The 13,453-nt window shown below is 39.2% G+C and overlaps 1 protein-coding gene across 1 annotated transcript; it reads right to left on the reverse strand.

Annotated features, from left to right (window-relative positions):
• Nucleotides 1–591: 591 nt before the first annotated feature.
• Nucleotides 592–5,637, reverse strand: LOC104408905 (28S ribosomal protein S27, mitochondrial-like; the record flags this gene model as incomplete). Its single annotated transcript, XM_010018645.1, has 4 exons — nt 592–694; nt 3,544–3,659; nt 4,920–4,998; nt 5,486–5,637. Coding segments are annotated over 4 exons (450 nt in total), but the record flags the coding sequence as incomplete, so codon positions are not given.
• Between the last annotated feature and the right edge of the window lie 7,816 nt (nt 5,638–13,453).

Raw genomic sequence — 13,453 nt, forward strand, 5'->3', positions numbered from 1 at the left:
TATATAATTCTGATCTAACTGCTCTCTAATAGTACAGCACATCTTAAGCAGTGAAGACTTATTCACAGACACAGGGTAAAGGCACTGGTATCTGCTGTTCACAACAGAAACATTAACTTTACAGCATGTAGTAAATGTTTAATGATAGTGTTTTTCAGACTGTGCTCTCTAAACTTCTTGAAGTTTAAGGACTATTTTAAGAAGCTTATTAATCTGAAAGACAGTTTACTGTCCATAACCTTAAATTTGTGTTATGGAATTCTGTACTTTTGTGGGGTTTTTTAAACTGTTGGTCCACAAACCAACCAACCCAACTTCTTTTAAGAACGTCTTTCAGCTGCCAATCCAAACCAGCAGTGAGTCCTAAAGGAAGTTCCAAAGCTGTCTGATAAGGGACATACCATTCAAATCAGTACTACCCTCCAGGCCTACAAAACAGATTCAGTCTTAACTCTGAAACTGTTCCTTCCACTACTTTTTTTTTTTCTTTAGCTTTCTCCTTGATTACATTTTAGTAAAGTGAAGATGACAGCTTAATTCAGACACTGAAGACAAGAGGGAAAAGATGATTGTGAGGGAGGTAAAACTTACCAAGGAATGCATAGCCAAGCAGCTGGGAGCTAAAACCCACAGTGTTTGTTTGCTTTAGACCTGTAAGTACCAGCGATGCTCCAAGATTTTTCTCCTCTTCCCACTGCAAATAATGCAAACCAAGTAAGCACTCCTTGACAAACACAAACATAAAACGGCAACAGCCAAAGACAGCACATAAGGCTTTCACCAGATGTCTCAGCAGTAACAAATCACTAAACATGTCAAGTGGTCAGAGTTACAGCATGTATATCCTGAGGAATAGTACACAACGTATCGAGGAACATCTCTTGCTCCAGAAGGCAGTGGTTGAGATTTTGCATGGAACTTAATCAGTGCATTTCCTTCAAAACACAGAGCTACAGGAATTTACACTGGTCAGCTAAGCTCTGTCTCTGTCCTGTATGTCTTACCACTTGCTTCAGACTACCAGTCTTGAAGAAAAAAATTTCATGGCTTCTGTGCTAGAGCAGTCTTAAAAGAAAAGTATGTGGTAAAATACATGCTTCCCTATTCCTCACTAGAACAGGAAAATTCTGAGAGAAGAATATGCTGCTAACGGCTGCTCTGAGTCCAAAATCTTTATTGTGAAAAGAACATATGCAATTCTCCAAGGCCCCTGTATGCCCAAGGATTAAAAGTACAGCTGTCTCTCCAGCTAGAGAGAAGTACCAGCTGTCTGAGCCAGACAACCAGTGATGGTTAAAGAATGGCACCCTATAAGTAAATACATTAAAACCACAAAAGCAGTTTGAATTTTGTTTTGCTATGGGACAGTACAGTACATTTTTCAAGACCAGAGAAGCACAAACATTGATGATAAATGTCTCACTACTGCAAGTGAAAGGAGACGAACAATTCCCACTGCTAAGAAAATGATGAAAAGGAAGCTAAAAAAAGACAATAGATGGAAGAAGTCTGACTCACTAACACATGGGTTTTGTGGCAGGGTACTTGTGTCTTGTTTATTACCTTATGACCTGAAACAAATATCCCCCGCAAAACATCAAAGTTTTCTGAAAAATTCCCTGAGGTATACTCGGTCTTAAAAAGCACGAAGGTTCAACCTTCTAGTTTAATGCATTATTCAGAGATGTCTTTTTCAAAGTATGGCATTGTTTTGTATCTCCATTTGGGTGCTACAAGAATTTGCATGCTATCATCTCACACAAAATACTATCACCTGACAGCCAGGCAAGCTATTTGCCTGACCCAGAAAACTGATAAAAGGAGACAGGGCTGTTTCATGCTGAATTCATCACTCCAGCTGAATGTTACAGGAAAATCAGATGCAACTGGAAAAACAAGGCTTTTAGTGGCCTAGGTTCTTTTGTGAGCTAGCCCATTGGCTCCACAAGCTGAAGGAACTGAAAGAATTTAATGTTAACACCTTTGCAGTAGAAAGTAGCAATCATAGTGATTGTCTGCAGCAGTCAAGGAGGAAACTTTCTGGGTAGAGCCAAGATCAGTCAGGCTTTCAGTGGTTTTTAAAACAACAGAAAAATCACCACTCTCTATCACCACTGCTATACACACTAAGGACTAACATAGTCAGGCTGCCCAAAATTCAGCTCTCAAAGTTAAAAAGCATTTTATCAGGCGGCTGAACCCTAAGCTACTGCCAGTGGTCTGTCTGCAGCAGCACACTGGCTGACCTGTCTCACACCTTGGGAAAAGGGATTGGGATTGTCAGGAATAGCTGAGCAGACCTCGTAACTCTGTTTACCACCACTTCCTAAATCAGACACAGAAAACTGGTACTGAGCATTATGAGATGTTGAATAGTACTCTGTACGATGTATAGACAGAAAAATATGGCTTATCGCTGTCACTGGATGGGGTCATTTCAAAATGGCACAGCTATATATTATTAAATGTCACAGCTATATAAATACGCTTGCCTTAAATGTGTCGTATGTACATGCAACCCTTGCTTGCATATTCAGCTTTCATGAAATGCTATCCATATTGAAGTTCTTATCTTTGCAGTCAGGATACACGAACATGGACAAACACAATGGGAAAATGAGGTTTTGTTCCCCCTGCTTTTCACATACAAGTGATTATGCTTATTTCTGTGGATTGAGGGAGAATACAGAACAAGGCAAATGCACATCTGTTTTCTATAGTGAAAACTGATATGACAATCTAGTTGAGTAAAATCTTAAGGCAGCTCTAATACGTATTTTGGAATATGATTCACGTAAGGCAAATGGAGGATTCAAGCATTTTCCTATAGATGACAACATCCTATTGAAGGCTTGTGTCAAACTACACGAAAACTAACTGCCTAAAGTGACGGACATGGCAGAGCCCTCTACTGATACCTAACTGAGCCCCTTCTGTAAAGGAAGAATAATGCCACTTCCAGAAGCCTGAACTGTCGTATTGGCCTTAAGCAAACGTGATGTGAATAAGAATCCCCCAATCCTTGGAGACAGGAGAGATGTAAAGAATTTAGCTTTAAAACAAATATATACTAGAAACAATACACCCAAAGCCAAACTGGGTAGTGAAAATCCTATTGAAAGTGCTTTATAATTCTGCAACATCACCATTACCAAGGTCTAATGGTATACAATACCCACCTAATCAGGCTCCTATACAAGAGGTGACACAGTTTTTTTGTTAACCGATAAAGCCCTCTTTGAACTGAACTGAAATGTCTTTTCATAATCTTCCAATGGGCATACATTACATTTGAAAATCCCAACACACCTTCCTTTTCAGAGGAAGGGGCAAAAACGGTTACAGGTCATTTTATGGCTTTCATATTTTGTGTTTCTTTTTGTTCTTCCTTCTACAGTGTAAAACTAATGACCAAAAAAAAAAAAATTAGTATAATTTTTTCCCCAGGTAAACATAAGGGAAATAAAATACACTCAAGATTGAATACCCAACCTACACTTAAAACCAAAGTTTTTTGTGTATCATTTTGTGTGGTCAGCTTACTGTATGTTCATGCTTGGTTGCCAGGTACTGGTATAAAACATAGAGAGAAAGAAGCTGTGTTGATAATTCATCAAAGGTTTCTTGCAGCATTATCTCTGTTACTACCGACACAGCATCTATGGAGGAAAAAAATTCATGATCAGCAAGCACAAATTTACACAGCTCCCTTTCATACCCACTCATGTTCACTGATACTTCAATGCTGTAGAATGTTTTTAAGTAGTTATGGAGAAAGTTAAATCCAGGTGATATGGAATTAGTCTTACTCGCTTAGGTTACTCAACACACTGCGAGAAGGAAGAATGGGTTGAACAGCATGAGACCACAGCAAAGGAGCTTTCCAAACTCAGCTCTACACTCTTCAACTGACTCTTCTTTGCTCAGCCCTTCAATCATTAACACACAAAAAAAAAATCTGAAAAATGACTTCTTTGTTCTTGTGTTTAGATTACACACAAGAGAAGACTGGCTTAAATTCACTGTCTTAAGGTGACAGGAGAGTACAATGGAGCAGAAATGTTGTCACAGATCACCCACAGCACTCACTGTATTCAACAAACAGTACTCTAGAGATGTTCCACAGGGAGTTCCAGTGACACTCCCTGTCAGGAAGGAGAGTTTGTTAAACAAAAGAACTCAAGCCTATCACAGAAAAGAAATATGGGTTGAATAAGGGGTACTTCACAGACAGGGGAGCTCACAAAATAAAATAAATATATGTATTAATTTCCCATTTAGCAAAACTTTCATGACATAAAAGCTACAGACAGCGGGGCTTAAGCAAAGAAAAGCTCACTGAAAGTCTACAGTACCAGAAAACCTGCAATGAAATGAAAATCTTACAATATTTGTCATCAAACATGAGAGGATTATTCAGCACTGAAATAGTCAGTAGTTAAAGACAGGCACCTCAACACAGCAATTCAGCATAGCTGGCTCTCTCCAGTGACAGGAAGTTTAAACAAACAGTTTAGCTATGCAGCTTTTTGAATAACTAAATATACAAAAAATGAACTCTACCAACATGCATTTTGATTCTTATAATATTCTAATTGTCACTAAAAACTCCTATGATGTCATCAGCATGTAAGTTAGACTTGTAAAAAGTGGAGGAGTTGATTTACATTTGGAATGGGATTAATCTCTGTAGAAACTATGAACTGCACGTTTCAAAATCATATTGAATAAAAACCCAACAGAAATGAGATAGATAAACCTGCAGAAAAGTAGCTTAAAGAAAGAAGGCAATGTGGTTTTAAGGTGACTTCAGAGAAAATATGGCTAAAAGCTTTTAATTCAAAGAAAGGTTCTGCAGATATAAGAGCATACAACTAAAGATGCAGAACTGCATCTTTATGCAGAACATATTTTCTTACCTTCATAATTGTTCTGCTTTATAAAACAATCCAACAAAATATTGAAAGTGAAATTATCTGGGAAAATTCCATACTGAACCTGAAGAAAAGAAGGGGGGGGGGGGAAAACAACAGTATGAAAATCTGCTTTTCCAAGTCTCCCCAAGTATAGTACTGCAGGTATCAGAAAGATCAAAACCACACCATTGCACACTGATGCTATGTGACACTAAAGCAGCACAAGGAGATTAGCACAGCTTCCGTGATGCAGGCCTTCTAACTTCTGATGTACTGGCTTTGTTTTGGCACTTCATGTGAGCCTTTCGGACCAGGAGGGGCACTGCCTATCAGGTTGCTATGCTTCTCCTGCATCTAGCATGTTTTGGATACCACACTGTTTAAAAACAAAAATCTTCCTGGCAAAGAAGATGAAATTCAAGTGCAACATTAATTTTTGTTTTGATAAAGAAATATCAGAACTTAAATCCACAGTCTACAGGACTGGCTGCAATAGGAATTCCAGGTAAGCCACATTTTCTCAAAAAACTGATCAAATATATTCATGACTTTTCCTTGTAAAAACTTACCTTGTTTTTTAATGTGTATAAGGCTTTGTCTTGTGCACCATATTTTAAGCACTGTCTGATCCAGCTGTGGATGGTCCAGTCTCTCAAGTACCAGCAATTTGGACTATGCCGAAACCTAAAGAATGATAAATCGTCCAAGTGACAATATGACTCTTTGTTTTCACAGAAACAAATTCTGTAATCAACAAACTATGAGTTTCAGAACCCCTGCCTTTCATAATCTCAAAAATGTTTCTATCTGGTTTGACTTTGCAGTCAATCATTGCTCTCCAAAAAGCTCCAGCTAGCCCCTTAAAGTAAGGGAAACACAACTTAGATACACTTCAGTAGTATATATGAAGGTGAAATCTGACCTTTTCACAAATGCATATTTTAAACTTCTCACTTCCCAGAAAGTGTACTGCTTTTCCCCTGGAGATATACATACCATAAACTAATGGTAGATGTATAAATTTGGTATATTTATAAACTTCTATAAACTTCGTATATTTATGAAAGCCAACTGAGATTGCTATAAACAATGTAGTGCTTTTTGACCTTGTCCTTCTGATTTATCACACTGTATTCTTGCTGATCTCATCAAAGAGCAACACTGCTTTATGACTGATGACATAAGTATCAGAATTACATCAAAATACAGCTTGGTCTGAACTTCAGAGCTTGTCTAATCTGGTGTCTCCCACCCTCTCTAACTCATGCCTCACTTCAACCATTTAAGAATTCTTTGTGCCTCAGCACAGGCCATCCCTGTGTAGCTACATGCTTCATTTGCTTTAGAAATGCTTCTCAGTGAGGCATGCCTCATGCAAGGAGAAACTGCTGGAGAGCCCTCCCCTGCACCAGCTGCCTTGTTTCCAACTGATGCTTCTTTAACCTATTCTGAGATGCCTCAAGCCATGGCTTCAGCAGTCTTCCCAGGCAACCTACTCCAGCGCTCAAGCAATTTGTAAGTTCTTTAGTTCAGCCTCTTTTATTCCATCCTTATTTAAACATATACACTTTGCTTTGTATTTGGATAAGTGGTGACAAAAAGCATATGGAGCTTTACCTTTGGCAAAGACTCAAAAACCAATTAAGAGCCAAGTGGTAGGAGTTGCTGCCTTGGTTCTGGGCTAAATTTCACACCCCAATGTGAAGAGAGGCATGCAACCCTTCTCAATTCAAACTGTATGCATGAAAAATGGGCTCAGTCCCCAGCACTTCCTGTAAAAAATGCCAGTGACTGAGCTGGGCTCATGTGCAGATGCTTACAGCCTCAAGCCAAGCTGCAGCACCATTTAGAGGCAGGGTTGGCTCTTCCATATGAGTGAGCATGCTTTCCAGAACATTTATCAGATTAACGTGGCCACCAACAATCTTTCCCCCTCAGTGAATCTCTCTGTATTGCATCCCACAGCTAAGGGCTACACAGATGACCAACCCTGGAAAATTACTGTAGCCTACAGAGCCTTCAAGATGCAGAAGACATCCGTGCCAAAAAACCTGCTAAATAACTACACAAAGTCTAAAGATATGAGTTTGTAAGAAACACACAAAATCTCCCAATTAAATTAGAATTTAACAGAAAAAGAAAAGCATGCTTTGAATATTAAATTACAAACATCCATTTTGTTGCTCTAATTGCTTTCCATTTTCTTCCCACTGGAGTTCAAATATTGGGAACAGCAAGAACATATATTTGCTTTCATTAAAGTTCTGTTTCAATAATGCTTGCAGGAAGCATCAATTACAGGCATTTGGATTTAATCATATTTTAATGAAACAATTATCTAATTGCTACAGACTGTTTCACCAGCCATTTAAGATGGGTCAGAGTGCAACACCAGCACCCAGCAATAAAGCTGCCAGCATCTTTTAAAGTTGCTTCATTAAATGGTTAATACTGTTTTGCAACGGGTAAATAACAGACTTGTCTTATAAAACCATGACATTGATGCTATCAAAGACTTAGGCCTTTCTTTTGATATAATCTTTGGCATCCTTCCTAATAATTAGTTACACAGGAAGGAAACAGACATTTAAAAAAACCCCAACAAACCAAACAAAAACCCCAAAGGTTTTAATGAGTTTGAATATTCACTTTTTTGCAGAGCTAAATTTACTCTCTTGAGTACACCGCAGTGAAAGTGAGCACTCCAATACCTCCTGCACCTTGGGAATGCTACAGCCTACTGTAATGGTGAAATGCTTCTAGGTTTTAGAGTCAAACTGCACTTTAACAGTAAAGGCTTAACAGGGATGTAATGGGGTCTAGAAACAGGATGAAACTGATCCTCAATCCATGCAATTTTCTGGGATTGATATGCACAAAATTCAGAGGCACATTATAAAAATTATTTTAAAAAAAAGAAATCTTCACGGGGGCTTTGTAGCACTGAGACTGATCTGAGATTGTGTGTGCGACAAGATGTATCAGCTATAATTACTACATGCTACTATTAAGATCTTTACGCTCAGACCAGGTCCCCACTGTGATACGTACCATGCAAATAAAAAGCATACAGCTTCTCAGAGAAGCCAAATAATTTTCTAGTTAATTCTAATAATTAACTACAAAACAGTTGCCTGGGAATGAAGAGAGGGGACTGGTGCCAAAATTTTTCTGTCTCCATGTCAACAAGAATGCAATGCATATGCATGTATATCATCCTTCAAGACTACATACTTCTATTAATCCATGATTTGTAGAAGGAGAATTGGAAGTGAAAGGGAAACAGGTACACTGCAATCTTCAATTGTTTCTGATCCATAGGATGCTGGGATGAGCTCTGTCTCTCTTCTACTAGCTGAGAATAGAAGCCAACAGAGTATCTATTTTTACAGATAACCTAGACAAACTAACCAAATATTATGGCAGACATTTTTATTTGAAAGGGAATCCGGGAAAAGAGGAGACTGCCGGTCATTTTGACAAGCATTAATGTCATCATCCTTCTCTTATTCCACAAAACAGGATATAATTAAGCAAGGCAGTATGTTCAGGGACTGATGAAAAAAACCAGAAGGAAACTAAAACTACAGAAAGCAAAGGATTTGGAATGAATTAAATAAAGGAAGCCTCTAGCAATTGCGTATTTAATGGAAAGATCAGGAGGTTACCTTGCAGATGTCTGCTGCTGAAAATAATTTTTCTGAGAACTAATAAAAACCTAAGCAGCACATGATTCTTAAAATGTGTTCAGAAAACACAAGTATTAGAGGAGCTCCCGAAGTGTCCCTGTTGGTATACTTTAATGTTAATGGCTAAGGAATCAATATGGTCATCCTTCCAGTCATGGAACTGAAAACATCTGTCCCCACAGGCAACAACAATGAGAGTATCCGTAAGAAAACAAGTTCCTAAAATATCAAGGTCATTGTGAATTTAACAGCATACAGTGCAATGGTACTAGAATTCCCCTTATTTTGGAAAATTATTCAAATTATGTAGTCTAGAAACTTGATTTTTCATTAAACTATTGCTTACTACTTGCAAATTATTATAACCTGGAAGAGATACAGTGAGTGTATAGCCTCAGTATAAGGCAACCAGGACATTTTTCTCCAAGCAAGTGCACAGTCTCTCTTGCTCACAAACTGGCCACCACATTGAGCTACGAACACATTTTTAGTTTACTAATTTCCTGCATAAGGCCCTATTGCTTATTATTTACAATAGTGCTGAAGTACTCATGCTGTGTTAAAGAAACTGAACATTGATGTTTATCAGATGCTGAAAGTGCTCTACTAATACAGCAAGCACAGCTTACTTCTGTTGGTGCCCTCCCATACTGCAGAAAAGCTGAGTTGCTTCACTACTTTACTTATTTTAAATGGTCTTCCAAATTTGTTTGGTGCCATCAAGTGGTGATGAACTCTAGTGCTGCTTTCACATACCTTGTATTCTCACGGAAGTAACACATCCACCCTGAGAGCAAAGAAGCACCACAGTGCTGGACTGTATTCTTCTCCCTAGGTTTGGTATAGGGAAGTTCTTGTTTTGAGGACAGTCGCAATAAGGAAGTGAATGAAAAGTTGCTGGATTACAGAAACCAAGTTCTGCAGAAGGTATTAGTTCCACTACGAGGAACAGCTCTCCAGTAGAGGAACGCAAGCTCAGCACATCTGTTCTAATTCTTTCCTAAGCTCATCACAAGCTCCCATTTTGTATTGTGTGGTTTTCTTAAGGGTCGATCCAATTCCTGGTACCGCCAGAAGCCATCCTTGTGCAACACACTACGTTTTCTTCCCCTCTCCCCCCCACCCCCCAATCTGTGTAAAGGGACGAGTTTCTTTCCTTTCTCCAAATTTATCTAACCTAATGAGAAAGTGTTTTGTAATGATCTACAAATCCAGTGCACAGAACCGTATGGTCTCTTAGGTGTCCAGATTTATCCAAGACCTTCTAAATTTCACCTGCATTGTGCTTTGCTGATTTTGCGTTACCATATATAAAACCAACTCCGTAAATAAAACCTCTTGTACTATGATAGCAGCCTTCCAATATCTGAAGGGGGTCTACAAGGATGCTGGAAAGGGACTCTTCATCATGGACTGTAGCAACAGGACAAAGGGTAACGGATTCAAACTTAAACAGGGGAAGTTCATGTTAGATATAAGGAAGAAATTCTTTACTGTGAGGGTGGTGAGGCACTGGAACAGGTTGCCCAAAGCAGCAGTAAATGCTCCATCCCTGGTAGTATTCAAGGCAAGACTGGACAGAGCATTGGGCGACATGGTCTAGTGTGAGGCATCCCTGCCCATGGTAGGGGAGTTGGAACTAGATGGTCTTAAGCTCCCTTGCAACCCAACCCAATCTATGACTCGGTGACGTTCTTCTCTTATCTTACGTATTAGAGATTCTGTACATATTCTGCCACATTGCAAGGAAGTAGAGAAATCAGCAACAGGACACTGAACAATCCGCATTTTTTCATTATTTCTAGTATACATCATTTAGATGCATTATTGTGCTTTCCTCAGAATTAAAACTAAAAAAGTTTCACATGCTGCTAGTCCCCTTGTAGGATCTGGTACAGGAAAGGAGGGAACCTACCTAGTGGTAGGCACTGTAACAAATTTCTTACACCTACTTTTCAGACCTTTATTACTTCTTTTAGAACTAGAGAGAAATACAGGTTTGCAAGTTGATTTGCTTTAATCAGGAGGGAAGAGTGCCAGATTTCTTCTCATCCACTCAAGATTCTAAAGAGTCCTGAAGCAAAACGTAAGGAGACCTAAAATGAGTAAGTATCATAAGAAATATCTCTGTGAGCCAGGAAGAAGCTCTCTCAATGGAATGAATCCAAAGCCACACTACATTTTGCACAAGTCATACAGAGCTGTGAAGCTCTTTGGCAATGCCACGTTTTTTTAATTCCCAGGCACATTTTTTAAGCCACAGTGCATAATGATCAAATAGATTCCAGGCAGGCTTAGCTTGGAAACTGAAAGGCTAAGGAAACGTCACCCAAAACTCCCCCTTTGTTTGTCATTTCAAGCCATAGGTCTTGAGAAAATCGTCTGCATTTTAAATGGCCCCAGAGGCATTGCTCATGTGTCAGCGTCAAAGGCAAAAGCCCTGAAAAAATCTTTGTTGATTGAAATTTCCTTTAAACATGAACAAAACTTCATTTTTTCTATCTCTTCTTTGCCTGCATCTTAGCCTTTACCTTTCTTTGTATGCATCCTTTTAAAAATTTCACATATAAACGTATCAGTCCTGTAACAAATACCTCATGCATTAACTGACTACACTCAAGCAAAAACAGAGGGAACACTTCCCTTCTGTGTTGAAATAAGAAACTCAACTAGCACACACAGTGTAAGAAATCAGTTACAAAAAGCAGTAACAGGACAGGTGTAATAAATATAAACAAGTCAACTATAACAGAGGATAGTGTAACGCTGAGGCAGAATTGTGCTCTTACATATGAAGAGAAGCCATTTGCAGATTCCTTGAAGAAAACCCAAATTGAGCCTTTATTCTGTTTTAATTTTTATTGACTTTCCCCGATCTTTGATTTTAAACTACTTTAGCTTGATTGCTAAATTAATTCTTCTAAATTAGGGTCACACCACCTCCTCATGAATACATATTTACTGCACAATGTCTTTCATTCAGGAGTTGCACAGACCTCTAACATCACTGATGAACATGACCTCAGAACAGGTCCAAATGATCAGTTTTTAAATATAGAGAAACTACAGTGCAGAAGCACAGTCAAACATCAAGGCTGAACAGGAGACATAAAGACTACTTACAGTACTGGGTCTTGCTATCCACTTATACCACATTTAGATTTTATTTCTGTCTACCTCAGTGTTACAAGTTTACCTGTGTCATAAATCCTTACAGCCCAGATCTGGGAGAGGAGATATTTTGCGTAGAAGTACATACTATACAGTCATTTAGAAGGTCTCAGGATATCAACTTGGTAACCACCCTGTCCTAACAACTGAACGGACTGAATTCACCATTCAGTAATCTCAGAGTAGTTAGTGCATTGCTCAAAATCCCACTCCTGCACAGGAAAACAAAGCTGTGCTAAGTTTCTTTCCAAGAGTGACTATCACACAGAAATACACCATATAGTAGCTAGGATCTAGTTTATCCTTTACTGACCTAGATACTTTGCCAGCCAGTTACTAGAGCTAATTAAGAAATGACAAACTGAATTACTGATACAATAAGCATTTCTGCCCATTGTTGTCAATTTTTTGTATCATTAAAGGCTCTTCTTCCTTTTAACAGATTTAAGGCACCTTTGAGTAAAACACAAAGACAGCCTTGTTATGTTAAAAAGAAAAATAGTATCATCAAATAGCTGCAAAATCCTAGAAAAACATTACAGATTTCAAAACAATGTAAGAATGGAGAAGCAGTTTACTGCAGCACAAAAGAAATGCTTTGCTTATATATAAATAGCTGTTTATATATATTATGTTATATGCTTCTGTACAAATAGAATTTCTCCTGAAAGGCTGAGAGAGTTGGGGTTGTTTAGCCTGAAGAAGAGAAGACTCCAGGGAGGCCTTTCAGTTCTTAACAGGGGCCTTTAAGAAAGATGGGGAAAGACTTTTTAGCAGAGCCTGTTGAGATAAGATGAGGGGTGATGGTTTTAAACCAAAAGATTCAGCCTGGATGTGAGGAAAAAGTTCTTTACGATGACGGTGGTAAAATACTAAAACAGGTGGCCCAGAGAGGTGGTGGATGCACCATCCCTGGTGCCTTCAAAAGACATTTAAGGCCAGGCTGGATGTGGTCCTGGGCAATCTATTTAGATGAGATGTCCCTGCTCATTGCGCGGATTGAACTAGATGACCTTTGAAGGTCCCTTCCAACACACACTATTCTATCATTTAAAAATAGACACAAGGATCACCACAAAAGTAACAGCAGCATATCCAGAGACTACAGCAAAGTCTGAAGCAATTTATCGGGATTCCTGTCTCTGAACAGTACCTGAGTTATTTACTGTCCTTCCATTCACAGGCAGTGAACATAACAGAACGGGAGTAGAGCAGCTCTTCTAACCTTCTGCCATGAGGTTACACCAGGCAGCCTTGGACCCCTCGAGAATTATTTGCAAAGCAGAGAGAGGAGGAATCTTTCAAACAACTCGATTAGCGTGACCAGCAGGTCGAAGAAAGTGATCGCTCCCCTCTACCCTGCTCTCATGAGACCCCACTTGGAGTAGTACTGCGTGCAGTTCTGATGTCCTCAACATAAGAAGGACTGTTGCTCAGTCACTGGACTCAACCTAAGCTGTTGGAGCAAGTCCTTAGGAAGCCATGAGGATGACAAGGGAGCTGGAGCACCTCCCATATGAAGACAGGCTGAGAAAGTTGGGGCTGTTCAGCCTGGAGAAGAGAAGCTGTGTGGAGACCTCCTAGCAGACTCCCAATATCTCAAGGGGGCCTACAAGGATGCTGGAGAGGGACTCAAGTGCAAGGTACAACACCTGGGTCAGCACAACCCCAGGCACA

This window comes from Nestor notabilis, unplaced genomic scaffold, assembly GCF_000696875.1.
Source record: "Nestor notabilis isolate BGI_N333 unplaced genomic scaffold, ASM69687v1 Scaffold15957, whole genome shotgun sequence".
Classification (NCBI taxonomy): domain Eukaryota; kingdom Metazoa; phylum Chordata; class Aves; order Psittaciformes; family Psittacidae; genus Nestor; species Nestor notabilis.